This window comes from Pararge aegeria, chromosome 4 (genome assembly GCF_905163445.1).
Source record: "Pararge aegeria chromosome 4, ilParAegt1.1, whole genome shotgun sequence".
Lineage (NCBI taxonomy): Eukaryota > Metazoa > Arthropoda > Insecta > Lepidoptera > Nymphalidae > Pararge > Pararge aegeria.
Genome location: NC_053183.1, coordinates 12,504,606 through 12,520,621, shown reverse-complemented (window position 1 = coordinate 12,520,621; position 16,016 = coordinate 12,504,606). Strand labels below are relative to the sequence as shown.

Here is a 16,016-nt window from a genome sequence, read left to right as displayed (position 1 = left end):
GGTTTAGAACTAAAATATAGACAATACTGTTAGACCTTTCCAGCATAATCGTATTTTTAAAAGACAGAAAGAGATAACCATAGGTTTGGTAGACTTGCTTGACAAATTTAATTAATCGTGGATCTTGGAGTCCACAGATACGGACATATTGGAGTCGATTGTCATGTCATGTCACGAAGACACAAAAAGTAAAAGAAATGGTAATAATATGGTTTCGATAAACCCAAGATTTAGAGCTTTTTGGACGAATCGGTGGACGAAGGTGTCACTGGGTTGTGTGAATCTTCCTGTCATACTATTTCTTACATACTTCAATACAGATTCAGTTCAATGTCTGTAATCTCTGTCTCTTTTATTCCCTGGCTAGTTATTATTTGTCGTTTTTTATTTCATAATGTAAGATAATATAACTACTGTAGGGGCTCTTTGAATCTGTGCCGATCTTGAGTTAAGTCCTGTGATGCCAGTCACAGATCTATAAATAAATACATGATGCCAGTTATGTATTTACTAGTCTATGGTGCCAGTTGCCACTCAACATCTGTGATCTGTCACTCTCAGTTCTTCAACTTCGATTTCGGTATTTCAGGACTTTCAGGATAATTAGTTATTGCTTTTTAATTCTTCACAGGTACGTCTTCTGTCCAATTTAACTATTAAATGTTAAAAAGCAAAAGTGATAAATTAAACGAGCTTTCACATAAAGAACTTTAAATCTACCATCATTATGAACCAATTTGTTATTACGTGACGTTCTCTTTACCAGTTTTAATTCCTCATCATTTACTACTTCTTTCTAAGGTTTTTGAAGCTGGATGTCTAAGTGAAACTTTCGTTATTGTAAAATAATGCAGTACCCATCCGACGAGTCGTATACTCGGCTTATAAGCCATAACATGACAGTACCACATAGGATAAAGGTAAATAATAATTTTGAGAACATTCAGATTAAATAAAACAAAGGATGTTAGAGTGTACAAATACTCTTAACATCCTTTATTTAAAAAGCAATAAGTAAATAAATACAGATTAATAAATCTCTAAAAGCACAGCACTACTTTTAAACCCATCATATGTATATGTTTTTAACTAGAAACAAAACAACAAAAGGAGCACTAATATGGTGTGAAATGAGAACTGGATTATAATATTACAAAATGGAATTGAACAAAAGCTCAACACACTAACCATTTTTCATGGAGCTAACTATTAATATTAGTGTTATTTTAGGCAACTGGGGATATTGTTGATGAGGATACTCTTCCTAATGGATGGGATTATGCTAATGAGAAATTTGATATGAAGGTACCAGAGCGAATTCTCGTTGTGGGACAAGATCAGCACTTAGGTATGACATTATGAAACATTATCTGTAAATGAACTTGTAACTAACCCCAAACATACTTAGTCTGGCCATGGTTCCCAAATTTGTGTTGCCAGCTGTTGTGTTTACATTAAAAAAAGTGATGCTTCATTAGTGCAATAACACAACACTCTAGAGGCAGAAGCCTTACTTTATTATCTTTTGTAACCTACACTAATAAGCTTAATATTATCACTGTTGTACTATTTATTTAAATAAATATTGATCATTCAGCATTGATAATCATTGTGAGATAATAATAAATAAATAAACTATGACTATACACACATCGTCATCTAGTCCCACAGTAAGCATAGCTTGTGTTATGGGTACTAAGATGACTAATGAATATTTTTTTAAATTATATTCATAAATACTTATAATATACTGATAAACACCCAGATACTGAAAAGAATTCATGCTCATCTTACAAATATTTTCCAGTCTACCCTTAGTTGGGGGCTAGATGGCGAAGTATGTATTGTCGTAGTATATTTATTTTTATTTATTAGTTGTGGGAAGCAAATCCACAGCCTTGGACTCAGAAAGCAGGGTTGCTGCCATTATATGAATACCAGTTTAAGTTTTCAAGATTATATTAGATTCAAGTTGTTATTATAACCCATTGTTTGTGTCTTGCCACTTTTCACTTACCCATTAATGCTGAAGATTTTTCTTTTCATTACAATTGTTTCTTGTTCCTAACATTCACTGCAGAAATCTGCAATGCCCTTCTGGCTTAGAGAGATAAGACAAGCTCACTCAATTTTAAGCTTGATCATCAGTCACTTACCAACAGATGTGTTTACAGCCAAGCCCTAGTTTTACTAATTAAAGGTATTTTTGAACAGGTATGAAAGCTACTCCCAGAGAGATACAACTGGATAATGCAGTTTTACCTACTGATCCTGGAATGGTTAGAGTCAGCACACCTCCTCGTGTTATCACACTGGATCAGCACTACTTTCCTTCTGCAGATGATTTTCCAGCTGAACTGGCTAACTCTCCTCCAAGAAGTGTACGGCCCATGCGTTCCTTGGGTGATGGAGTAAGATCCAAAACACCACAAAGTGAACTATTTAATGAATCTACATTGACTGAATCACGATTGGTTCTAAGGTATTGAATAATTCTATTTCTGATATTAGATTATTTAAACAATTAAAAAAATTATAGTTTGTAATTTCAACTTAACAAAAATATTGTATTTAATTTTTGTCTGTATTTTGTACTATCTGCGAAATGGCTAAACTGCTAGTGTTGGGAGGTTATTTATGGACCAACAAATACTATGTTTTACTTAGCTGTTATTTGCATATTCCATACAAAATTTTATCCCCTATTCTATTGAGCAAAAAGGCCAGCAGTGACTTCTCAGCTCTTCAGGGGGGTCACATTTGAATCCCAGCATGCATCTCTTACTTTTCTAAGTTATGTGTGTACTTGCTTCAATGGTGAATTAAAAACCTGGCAAGTAAACCTGCATGCCTGAAAGTTCTCCATAATGTTCTTAAAGGTGTTGGCATCTACCAATCTGTAGTGTGGCAGTGTGGTGGTGTTAATTCGTAATTCATAAGAGACTTCTTATGAATTACGAATTTACCCCCTCTCATTGTGTGAGGAAACCTGTGCACTTTAGTGGGTCCGTAATACCTGATAACATACGTGACCTGATATGATGATGACAATTATAATAATTATTATTATAAATAAAGTTATTCCCAAGATTGTTTTTGAATCATCACAATATGTTTGAAATATATTACTCATTTTTAGAGATCCAACACCACCAATGGGCAATGGAGAGGGTCTCTCAACATCTGAAGAGCTAGTGCATCTTCGAAGACAGATTGTCAAACTCAATCGCAGAGTAATGGCTATAGAGGCTGAACAGTTGCAAAGACAACAAAAAGAAAAAATTGCATATGCAATAAGTATTGCCTACATATTGTTCAAAGTTATTGCTTGGCTAAATAGGTCTTAATTTTCTTACATAGTATCATATAAACTTAAGATGAAGTTTTTCCTCATTTATCAACTTCATGAATTTCATTGAATGGTGTCCAATTTGTTAATGGCATATATAGTTGCCACTCCCATTAATATTGTAGAAAGTATGGAGATGTGGAAGTGTTTATGATTTTTCAATTGTCAATCACTTTAGAACATAGGTACATTCTTTTATATATTGTAATGATTTATGTCCATTTGTTGTACAGTGTGAAGTATATGTTGTTGATATCAATTTCCTTAGCAATATTATAAACCTAAATGAATTGTTACAATATTTTCATGAGTTTTTTTTACTGTTAGATGTTGGAAAAAAATAGGGTAATTGTTTTATTTAAAATAAAACTACTTAATTAATTTGCTCTGTTGTGATTAATTCTTATATCGATTTTCTTTTTAAAAAGAAATGTCTGATAAATAAGATTGATTTTTAAGATTTATGTAAAAACTGTGAGTCTACTTTAGAAGTTATTGTACTTAATTTTACACTAAAAAGATGGGAGAGCACTTATGGGTCCAGTCATTAAATCAGGTGTTGCTGAATTTTCGCAAATAAAATTGTTAACTATGTTGCAGCATAATGAATCATATGCCAGAAATTGAACTGTTTCAAAACTGTGGTGTAATCATGGCTGGTCTGCAGTGCTCACTCACACAAGTTTCTGAGACACTTCCTAAATAGAGTTGATTCAACTCTATTTATTTATTTTACTAACCTTTTTGTAATATGAGTATAAATGGAGGTTCTATTATGAAATACATATTACATGGCAAAAGCTGCAAAGCTATTACAGAGACCAGATGCAGATTTAGATAGAGTTTATTAGATTAGATATTAGTAATTCGAGAATCATTTAAGTGGTCCTAATCCTGTTGTACTCAAATCATAAAACTAAATTGGACCAGTCAATTATCCCTTTCAACTTTTCATGATGAAATTACACCACTTTTTGACTTGTCTGTTGATTTTACTTGAGATCTGTAGGTACAACAGAATTGATACCATTATCACCCAGTATGTGTCAACCTTAAAACTAAATTTAGTTGGCAATAAAAAACATTCCAGGGTAACACTCAATATATTCCAAAAAAGTCATAGGACATCAACATGAATGGTTAAACATTCTAAAATGTGAATGTTTTGATTAATGAATTTAGAAGTTATATCTATAGATAGGTAAATAACCAGTGACTTGATTTTACAAAGGAATACTGTATTTGTTCCAAATAATTTAATTTATACATTATGATTCTGAAGGTTTGTCTTCATAAAAAAAAATTACTGAAAATAATGGACCACCAAGTCGCTGAGCTAACCATGCATTTTTTACTACAGCTAATTTCAGTGAATCTACAGCAAGACGCGCATTTAAATTTGTATGAAGAGCTCTTCCCATTCCTTCTAAAATTATTAAATCTACTCCTCTCATCTTCATTTCAGTGCAAAGACCTAGAAATAAATTTTTCTTGTAAAAAACATAAAATTGTTATTTTAGTATATAATTTTTTTTTTATTCTCTTACCTACACTGATGGTTCTGAGATCAAGACAAGGACCTCTTTGTCCACTAGACCTAACAACTAAATCCCCAGTAGCTATAGCAGCTGCCAGGATAGGGCAAACAAGGGATGCACGCTGAAGAACTTCTTCCAGCTCAACATTGGTGATATCATTTAGTGCAGGCCACTCATTAGCGCAAAGTATGACTGATGTGCCCCTCAATAATAGAGCTCTCACAAATGGCAAAATGCCTAATACTATGTCAACACCACTGTTGTCAACAAAAACAGCAGCACAATGATGGACAGTTTTCTGTAAAATAATAAAATAGTCAAAGCAACCATAATTATTTATAACAATATTTGGTTAATATTAGTTTATTTACCTCCAATTTCTCCATCCATTTATCTAAACCATCATATAGCCATGGTCTTTGTTGAATCTTATCAAGAGCTTCGTAAAGTCCACAATTTAATATTGAAGTTACAGCTTGTGCACCCCAATCAAACATATTCCCTGTAATTGTCAAAATAAAGTTCTTCATAGTATTTTCACAAATACAAAGCACCTTCATATATAATTGTAAAATTTTGCGTACATAATTGATTTACTTGATAGTGCAGACATAAATTATTTAAAAAAAAATGGTGATGCAGTGGCTTGCAGAGTTCATCATAGTAGTGTTAATACATAAATACAGGTTTATGAGACATTAAAATATCATTTTCAAGTACCTATCAATACAAATCTTTGGAACTAATAAATGTTATTAAATTAATGGGATAAATTTATATTCATGTAAATGGATGGAAGTGGAAACTTCTGGGAAATATGAGATAATATTGAAATTCCTAGTTGCTCTTAAAATAAATATTTAGAATTTTGTTTTTCTACTGTTTTGAAATTAATATCAGCATACCAGCTAGGACTCCTCTACACAATTCTGTCCATCTTTGTCTATCATCTTGCAAAGCATCAATTTCTGCCAGTCTTACAGCAAGAGTGGCCAGCGCTGTCTCATTTTCATACTTCTTTTGCTGCTTCCATAAATCAAAAAACCCCTGGGAACGAAGGCATGTTTCGTTGATGTCAAGAAGCAATCTTATAGTCAACTGTCCATGAGCACTAAAATTTAAAGTAGCAGCAATTAATAACAACACTGGCGATCTTAATAATCAATAAAAAGCTATATTATCACATTACTTACAGAGGATTAATCCTAAGTTCCTTCAGAGCCTCTATGTAGCAAGTCTTAAATTTTAAAGCTCTTATTTCAACAGTCTGATCTTCAGTATTGGAGAGGGCAAAATTAACATACTTTTCGACCAACTTCTCACAGGTATTCAGCCAATATTCTCTAGCTTCTTCGTCACTTAATAAATCTAAAGTATCCGGACTATATTTATCCGGCTCGTACAAAATATGAGATAAGCCAAAATGTTCCATCCTGACTACTAGGAAAACGTAACATACACACAGGTGATATTATTTACCATTGCTTTCACCCATTGTAATGTTTTATCAATATGCTAATATGTATTTGGTATTGATATAAAGTACGATCTTTATCTTATCTTTCAATTCAATTCAATTCTTGTTTATGGCTTTTGTCTGTGCCAACTGGGCACAAGGTACTTCGCCAATGTCTTGTAGATGAAGAAGGCACGAAGGAGATTGATCGGTGAAACTAATGAAAAGTTAATTTTGAATTTGTACCAAGAAATAGTTGTTATTAGCTAGTTAGCTCTTTAACCTAAGGCAGCACAGACAACACATGCATATATATCTAACACGGATATTTTTTGTACATTACACTTTAATTTTATTACTTACTATATATTTACATAAAAATCTACAATAAGGACTGAAAACAAACATTAAAAAACATTTAACACTCAAAGGACGGGGGACTTTGGGAGGAAGAACGTCATAGAGGGGATAGGTAAGTTTGGGACAGTTAAAAATAATATGAGTTATAGTGCCCTCATCCAAGCCACACTCACAGATGGAGTTGTCCCTTATCCGGAGTTTGGCCAGATGTACAGGTGTGCTAGCATGACCAAGACGCAATCGGGAAATTGTGGATGAAGTCCAGCGATTTGTACTCCGAGAGTGACAAAACCAGGGTTGTCTTGGTATGTTTTGTTGGATGGTAGCGTAAAACTTACCCTTAACCAATTTGGAATCATTCCAAAAAATTTTCCAGGCTGTTTCCATATATGTTTTGGCAAGAGTACATAGGTCATGCGATGAATTTTTAAAATGATCTAGAGAACCTGACTCAACAGCTGTTTTGGCACATGAGTCAGCAGTCTCGTTTCCTGGAATACCTGAGTGGCTTGGAATCCAAACCAGTAAGATGAATAGTCCTTTTTGATTGCAAGAGAGCAGAGCCTTCCGGATTTTTAAGATAATGGGAAATCGTGATTTGCTGCGAAAGGGGTTTTCTTTAATAGACATTAAACAGCTTAAAGAGTCAGTCAGAATAACCGTCTGTTGTACGTTATGGGACAGTGCAAACAGGATTGCTTCCAAAAGAGCAATGGCCTCTCCGGTAAACACAGAAGACTCGGGAGGGCATTTAAATTTTAAAACAATTCTGTAAACAGGAACCCAACATGCAGCACCAACACAACCTTCTGGAGACAGCTTTGAAGCATCAGTATATATAATAAGATGATTTGACCAATTTTGACTAATATGCTTTTGTAGTTTGATATTGGTATCTGGGGATCCTTTACTCAGACCTAGATCTGTGATGATGGAAGGGTTGTATATTAATGCTTTAAATGGGGTTGAATATAGTGGGTTGATTGTGAAAGATGTCAGGGGATTAGGAAGGCTGGTATACTTTAGGAAACTATCTAGCAAGTAGGAAGACGAGTTACGGGAGCAAGGTGCGTGTGATAGTTGGCTTAGTCGGTGCCAAAGAGGATGGGATGACAGCTGTAACATCTTGCTGATAAAGCGGTCACATAGATATTGTCGACGGATGGATAGAGGAGGGTCAACGCATTCTACCTGCAAAGCATTAGTGGGGGAGGATTTCATTGCACCTAGAATAATTCTAAGGCATCTATACTGAATTTTATTTAACTTTTCAGCAGCTGATTTATTAAAAGGCTCTAAAACAAACATACAGTAATCCATGTGGCTACGTACTAAGGCATTATATAATAATTTTAAAGTATAGGGGTGAGCACCCCACCAAACTCCCGCTATTGCTCGTAGTACATTGATGCCTTTTTCACATTTTTTGATAATGTGTTCAGAATGAGCAATTCCATTCAGTCGTGTGTCTAAATAAACACCTAAAAATTTAGCTTTAACTGCAAGGTTGATTGCTTGACCTTCAAATGAGATGTTGAGGTTCGGGAGGTATCTCTTCCTTGTAAATACCACTGCCTGACATTTGCCCACTGATAGGGACAAGCCATGGTCAGACAGCCACTGGCCTAGATAATACAAAGCAGAATTGATACGACAGGATACTTCCTCTATACTGCCTGAGCTGTGATAGAGGACAATATCATCAGCATATTGTAAAATGGTACAAAAACTAGAAACAGACAATTCGAGGTCGTGGGTATATATGCTATAGAGCAGAGGACTGAGAACAGAGCCTTGAGGGAGGCCTTTCCAGATTAATCTGGGGGGAAGAGAATTATTCTGATGCTTTACCAGAACATATCTGCAAAACAGCAGATTACATATGAAATGAACCATCCTCGAGGGAACACTCAGCTTAAGTAGTTTCTGCCTGAGCACCGGAAGTAGGACATTATCATATGCAGAAGCAATATCAAGAAAAGCACCCACAAGGTACTCTCCTTTTGTAAAGGCTAATCTAATATCTGTTGTTAATACACTGAGACTGTCTGTTGTACTCATACCCTTCCGAAACCCAAATTGGGAGGAGGGGAGAATATTTCTACTTTCCATTAACCATTCCAGTCGGTTTTTAAGGAGATGTTCTGTAACTTTAGCTAAAGTAGATGACAAAGCTATGGGTCTATATGAATTTGAATTAAGGGGATTTTTATAAGGTTTAAGGATAGGAATAACAATTTGAGATTTCCAGGAGTTTGGGATAGAACCAGTTTCCAAACATTTATTGATTATTTTAAGGTAATAAATTTTAGCTTTGTCATTTAAGTTAGCCAGGAAAGAATATGGAACGCCATCTTCCCCTGGAGCTGTATCTTTTAGACCATTGAGAGCAATTTGAAGCTCAGAAAAGGAAAAGGGGGCATCCATTTCATCCGTAGCTGGAGCTGGCGTAGTAGTTAGAAATGAGTCCACATAGGGAACATAAGGTGGAGCTAATTTGTCTGCAAAGTTGTTAAGCCAGTCAGAAGGATTATTTGAGGAAGGATCAACGTGGCTCAGGGAGCGACGGAATCTCCTCATATTTTCCCACACAATGGTGGAGGGTGAACGAGGGCTAAGCGATTCACAGAACTGCGTCCAACTTGCTCTTTTCTTTTTGAAGACTAATCTTTTAATTTTAGCATCTAGTTTTTGGTAACTATTAAAGTTATCCTGAGTCATGCAGGCTGAGTATAATTCTTCTGCAGCAGATCTTTTACCAAATAAATCGCTGCATTCATCATCCCACCAAGGAGAGGAAAGCAGCGGATTTTTCACAGGGTGTTTTTTTGGAATATGGGAATCGGCCGAAGATATAAGAGATTTTAAAAAGAGATCATAGCATACCAGAATGTTTCCATCACTTTCCAAATCGGGCAGAGTGTCTACAATGCAATCAACGGATAGGGCATAATCTTCCCAATTTGCTTTTTTAAGTTTATACTTTAAAAGGGGATCATAGTTAGGGGTAGGTAAGGATTTATTATTTAATGTAACAATTATAGGAAAATGATCACTGCCACAGGTTGACTGTAGCACGTTCCAAGTCAGGCGCGATGCTAGGTTAGCCGAACATAGGGTGAGATCAACCGCTGATTTAGGGTTCTGATTGGGGTATACCCTTCGAGTAGGAGAACCGTCATTGAGGATGCAAAGACTGACATCATCAAGTAAATCAATCAGCAATGGAGAAAACCCGTCACTAGCATGGCACCCCCACATCGTGTGGTGGGTGTTAAAATCACCCATGGCTATGATAGGGCTGGGAAGGGACGACAAGATTGCTTGTAATTCGGGAATAATAGAAGATGAGGGATGAGGAATATACAGAGATACAAAAGATATGTCTAGGGTACGGACAGCAACAGCATTGATCTGTTGACTGTGGGAAGGAAGAGCGATTTGGGTGTAGGGGAGGGAGTGCCGTAGAAATACAGCACTGCCTGCATACCCATCACTCCTGTCATCCCTCAAACAGGAGAAGCCCGGCACCCGTAATCGTGAACCAGGCCTCAACCATGTCTCCGAGATGGCAAGAATGGTGGGATTATGAAGGTTAATCAGAGAGATTAACTCATGTTTCTTGGGACGTAAACTTTTACAGTTCCACTGTAGCAGGGTTATTGGGCCCATTTTGGAGTAGTTTAAAAAGTTGGCTTAAGTTTTTGGCAACGTTGGGCGGTAAGGGAATTTCACTACATGGAGCGACAATACTAAGTAGAAATTCGGAGATAAACTCAAGCATTTTACCTTGGGAGGGAGGGTTCTCAACATTGTTGTTGAGAGCGCATCCATTAGGAAGGGATGAGGAGTAATCACCGACAATAGTCTGAACAGCTTTTTTATCGTAGCCCTTTGCTAGAGGAGCTCGGGGACGAGGAGAGCGGAAAACTGTTTGCCGGTAGGAGGTTTTGGTGGAAGTTACATTAGTAGGAGTAAACATTTCTTTTGTTATCTCAGCATAGGACCTGCGGACAGGAGGAAACTGAGATGATGCTTCAATGTAAGATTTATTATTCTGAGACATGACCATTTTAATAGATTGCTGCCTGGAGAATTCTGGGCAGTCTTTATCAGTAGCAAAATGACTACCAGAGCAGTGTAAACATGTAGATAATTCCTTGATGACCAAACATGAGTCACCTGTATGGGGCTGAGCACATCTGTAGCATCTGGGCTTAGATCTGCAGATTGTTTTAATGTGGCCAAAACGACAGCAGTTCTGGCACTGTATTGTTGGAAGTTTATATGTTTCAACTGGCAGTGAGGTGTGGTATGAATATACCTTAGCAGGAAGCATTTGCCCCCTGAAGGTTAGGACAACAGATTGGGTAGGCACCCAAGTGATGACACCCTCTGTGACAGATTTTCTATTCAGTCGCCTTGATTTCAGAACCTCACCACAGCCAGGCGGGAGCTCTAGCGAATCAACAAGCTCGTCCATCGACCAGTCCACGGGAACTCCTTTCACCAGCCCCATTCTGGTTATGTTGTATGTGGGAATTATAGCTCTATATTTGCATAACTTCAAAACTGGACTAACCAGAAAGTTGTTGGCAGCTTGGGCAGAAGTAAACTCTACAGTAATTTTGTTGCGGCCTATATTTTTGACGCCGTCGTGGATAATTGAACCAATTTTGTGTTTGTGCAAGAATTGACCGAAATTTATAGCCCGTAATGACGCTCCAGAGGATGGGTCCTCCACTTCCCGTGAGACTTGGACAATAAAAGGCCCATTATCATCGTCAGAGTATGACTTGGCGCCTTCGGTGAAGGAAGGATGTATGTAAAGGCTTTGAACGGATGGGTTTACCTGAGTAGGATCAGTTATAGTTTTTTTGGCCGCATATACGTTGGTATCCTCTCCTTGTCGTTTGCGAGACGAGGCTGATGCCCCCGGGTCGGGCGGCTCAGGAGGTGTATCTAGATCCATTTTACTGGAAACACTATAACTACAGACACATAATAAATATTTAACCAACACCAAATACGGTTAGATTTATACGAATATCACCAATGACAACTATTTCTGCTGCTGTGTAAATTCACATAAAACACCGAAATTACACCGGAATCTCACTAACACGTGTGCACTAATTGACAGGCCAAGTTACAGTTCAATATAAACAACACCAAATCCTTTTCAAGACGAGTTTACAATAAAATCAAAGAAAAATTTGAAAAAACCGCGTCCGCCATGTACGAAGTTTCCCGCCGAACCCCATAGTTCTTATCTTATCTTTCAAATTAAAATAATTCAGCGACTTCAATTCAATTCAATTCTTGTTTATGGCTTTTGTCTGTAATTCAGCGACTTATAGCGACACTTCTACGAACGACTATAATAACACAATTGGGTTTTGTTCTGTGTTCTGTCACCTGTGACAAGTGACAACAACAAATCAAAGAGCACGAGCGCGAGGTTGGTTCTGGTACGGTTGGCACGGTTTTTTCAGAGGATGTTTAGATACTTCAGCCGGATAAATATAATATAGGGTATTTTATTCATTTATTATTAATGAAAATCTATTCATTTACTTACTAGACATTAGTACAAATAAATGTACCTACAATGAATTTGGCTTGATAGAAATAATAATAAAACGGAAAATTTTAAACATAAATATTGAGGTTCTCTAATTGCTTACATCTAGTATTATTATGCAAGACATAAAAGTGGAATGTTATGCTTCCAATAAGGTTGCTGGCATTAACAAGTTATTAAATTTTATAGATATAATCTAAAATAAACTATTTAAAAGTAAATAAAATCTAAAACGTCCTCGAAACCACCGCAGCGAGGCACAGTTCCTAAGATGCTGGCAGCATTGCCCTGTTTGGATGGCCAAACTAATTCGTTGGCCAAGGTAACTACCCGCTCTAGGATCACCGGTAGACTCGATAACCCTTTTCGATAATTCTTTGAAAAGGGCTCTTGCCTCCGGACCCCACGGTCCCAAAGTCTCTACTCCAAAAGGCACAAAAATGAAGCTGCTATCCAGGTTTTCATATTTACGCCTCTTGGCCTGCTCGGCTCTGGTAGCAGCCGCACCTACCATTGACGAGGTGGCCTGGATGTGTGATGCAGCTAGGGTGTCAACACAAGTTGCATCCCACAGAAGTGACCTTGCAAGCCTCCAAGGTATGAGCGTCATACCATTAGGTCTCTTGCCATCGCTCCGCGCCAAACCAATAGGTTCTAATACAGCTGGTACGTGAGCGGTAGCAAGAGATCGTCGGATGATATCGTTGATGGTGCTATGGCGAGAAAAGCGACCAGCGCTTCTTGAACAGGAGAGGCAATGGTAACCGTAGGTGTCAACGCTGTCACCGCAGTGGCATCGATGAGGCTGAATTATAGAGGCGCCAAGCCTAAGACCAATCACCACCGACAGGGTGGGGTGGTCTACCATAGTGCCCAGGTTAGCTGAAGGGAGAGCATGTAGCCAGTAGCCGGACTCCTTAGCAGAGAGAGCGAGAAGACGAGCACGGTCTCTTTTTTGAGATGGCATTGGTATTATTAACAGTTATATATTTTTCATTTTTTTTGTGTTATTTTTAATTGATGGACCAAGCAAATAGCTCAAATGATGGTAAGCGGAAAACAAACGCCTATAAACAGATCACCACTTCCCAGATCATGCAAGGAACACATCCTGCAAAATGTTGGTCTGTGTCCATCAACCAGAGGCGTAAGTGTTAAGCCTCATGTGCCTGTAATTACACTTGCAACCACGCCCTTTAGACCGGAACATAGTATTTCGACAGTGCTGCTTAGCGGTAGAAAAAAGCATGTTGGTAACTTCCCCAGACGAGCTCTGTCACGAAGAACTCTACTACTACTCATTAGGTACCTAAACCAAATTATTTGTGGCCTTATAGAAGCACCGAATATCATTCTTTTAACATTGACAACATTGACTGCGTGGTAAAATAGGGTTTAAAAGTTCTTGCTGATTTTTTTTTGTTATTTAGTCTAAGACCTTGAAATTTAGAAAATTGGTTTTATTGAATTGGTTTCACAGGCATCAGTTCAGAAAATATTTCATCCAAATCTTACCCTAAAGGAGTAAAACAGGGGTTGTAAGTTATATGAAAGTCCTATGTTTTCAAGGTTAGAGACACTGAAATTCACATTTAGGTTATTATTTATAAATATAACATTCATATACAAACGTTTTTTTAAACGCCAAGGTGTGTTTTTGTTTGTTTGTAGCTATCTATCTGTAAAAACTATTGAACTGATCTGAAGAAATTCGCGGGTAGCTGTCTTTCTGAAGAAGGGTACCGTTAGAGATCTTCTAAAGCTCAAGGGAAATCAGGAATTCAACGCAGACGAAGCCGCGTGCATTAGTACTCGATCTGGTATCCATACCTGGTTTGGTATATACTCTTTGTCTAGAGATAAAGAGGATATAAACACTATAGTTTAATAATATAACCTGTGGCTTAGCTTTATAATACTCTCTACCGTGATCTACATTCTCTACAGATTCATTCAATTTCATAATTTGTACTCGTTTCGTTGTCGTGTTATTGAAAATTACAGAAATGTTTAGAAATTGGACAGGTCGAAGAATTTTAATAAATGACTGTATTTCGAATAAAGTGAAGTGATCAAATGTGCACAGTTAAGTTTTGTAAATAGTGGTTATAAATGTTTTGTGATTGATATAACGAATCATTGGTACGCAAGATGGACGAAATGTCTAAGGGCATGTCACAAACAGGAAGCACCGCTGCAACTGACAAAAATCAAGATATTGATGGTAATTTATCCCTAAACTTATCGTTTTAATAAATGTCCGCATAATCCATTATCCTGCTAAGACAATATAAACTCTAAAAGAAGGTATTAATCAAGCGAGCGATATTTTAAAATGTATATTTTGTACCAAATTATAATTTAGCTACTGTTTATTACAATTAAAATTTAAATGTAAATATTACATTTTTAAACGAACTGCTATAACTAGGCATCTAAAAACAAAGTTTTACGTCAATTTTGTTTTGTTGTTGTTATTGTTCATAACTAGTTTGCAGAAAAATATTTATTTCGCGTTATGTAATTTTTCTACATGGTTAAATTTGATTCAATAATGTGCTCTTTTATGAATGTGAATGATTTTAGTACCTTAAACATGCTATTGATAAGAATCTATAGTTTTGATATAACCTGAGTTTCCCCACAATCATTTACATTAACCTGAAAAACTGTTCTTGGTTTGTAATAGAGATAAAAGTTAATTTCTGTAATTAATTCTTCAGATTAGAGATAAAATTGTATTAAACTTTAACACAATAATAAAATTTTCATTAACTTGCCAACACAAATCTTGTAAATCTAAGTTTAGATTTAATGTGGTAAAAATTATGAATATATAATTGTAGGATTATTAAAGTCTTAAACAGCTCTCTTATGTACCCTGAATTATTTATATTATAAAGATAAAAGACACAAGATAATGGTAATTTATTCATTTTGCACATATTAAACAAAATTGTTAATGTCGTATCAATAAGTATTTAAGGCTTTTAGGACACCACGCATATCAATTCCAAACCAAAACCTAAAATTAGTATCACTAATACTTCATTTAGAGAAGTGATTATAATTTCAAACATATAATATTTAAATTCTCATTTAAAAGTAACCTTAAAAACAATTTGACAACTCCTAATTATATGATGAGTATGTATGTAATTTATTGTTGCCACAGTAATTCGTCACCTCATTTGACCTTAAATGTAAGAACAGCTGATGTAATGGTTGTCACTGGATGTTTCTTGTGTACATAGTATATAAAGGAAGTTCTTAATTTTTTTTAGTCAGTTCTCTAAAGAGTTGTAGAAGTTTTCAATTATTATGAATACTAAAATATCATATTGACTTAGTCTCCCAACCAGCATTCTAATAAATTATTTCAAACAATTACACAAATTATATTATCATTTTAAAAGATATCTGTGCCTTGGAGAAAGAACATGTAGAGACATTCGTCACAGTCATTTTCATTACTAAGTGTTAATGCCTGCTAACACACACTAAGGTGGTATGGTGGGCATTCAAAGAATCTTCTATAAGAGAGTATTCTAGGGCCTAGCAGTGGGATATTCATTAGTTAAGGATGGTGCTGAAAACAGAAGATAGGAAACAGACAGGAAAACAGTCACTTAAAATGTTTAGGGCCAATGGCTACCTGAAATAAAAGAGGTCAATCATAATTTTCTACTTTTTGTGAAATGTATAGGTACCTATTACCAAACAACTCAA

At 36.2% G+C, this 16,016-nt stretch overlaps 3 protein-coding genes across 8 annotated transcripts in view; 2 read left to right on the top strand and 1 right to left on the bottom strand.

The window, feature by feature from the left end:
• Positions 1 to 503: 503 nt before the first annotated feature.
• On the top strand, positions 504 to 3,413 carry LOC120637801 (transport and Golgi organization protein 11). The gene is made up of 5 exons (XM_039909820.1): positions 504 to 631; positions 802 to 920; positions 1,231 to 1,348; positions 2,215 to 2,482; positions 3,140 to 3,413. The coding sequence occupies exons 2-5, from the start codon at positions 849 to 851 to the stop codon at positions 3,345 to 3,347; spliced, it is 666 nt and encodes a 221-aa protein (XP_039765754.1). The 5' UTR covers positions 504 to 631; positions 802 to 848; the 3' UTR covers positions 3,348 to 3,413.
• Positions 3,414 to 4,433: 1,020 nt separating this feature from the next.
• LOC120637800 (4'-phosphopantetheine phosphatase) lies at positions 4,434 to 6,461 on the bottom strand. The gene is made up of 5 exons (XM_039909818.1): positions 6,081 to 6,461; positions 5,793 to 5,998; positions 5,259 to 5,389; positions 4,897 to 5,185; positions 4,434 to 4,823 (listed from the first exon to the last, which is right to left on the bottom strand). The coding sequence occupies exons 1-5, from the start codon at positions 6,317 to 6,319 to the stop codon at positions 4,618 to 4,620; spliced, it is 1,071 nt and encodes a 356-aa protein (XP_039765752.1). The 5' UTR covers positions 6,320 to 6,461; the 3' UTR covers positions 4,434 to 4,617.
• Positions 6,462 to 14,250: 7,789 nt separating this feature from the next.
• The window catches only part of LOC120623509 (protein ECT2), a 43,915-nt gene continuing 42,149 nt past the window's right edge, over positions 14,251 to 16,016 (top strand). For 4 of the 6 annotated variants that reach the window (XM_039889560.1, XM_039889559.1, XM_039889556.1 and 1 more), the window contains exon 1: positions 14,251 to 14,511. In XM_039889560.1, coding sequence (XP_039745494.1) covers positions 14,439 to 14,511 — 73 coding nt within the window. In that variant the 5' untranslated portion in view covers positions 14,251 to 14,438. The remainder of the gene's footprint in view (positions 14,512 to 16,016) is intronic. The other 2 variants (XM_039889557.1, XM_039889558.1) reach the window with 2 other exon arrangements.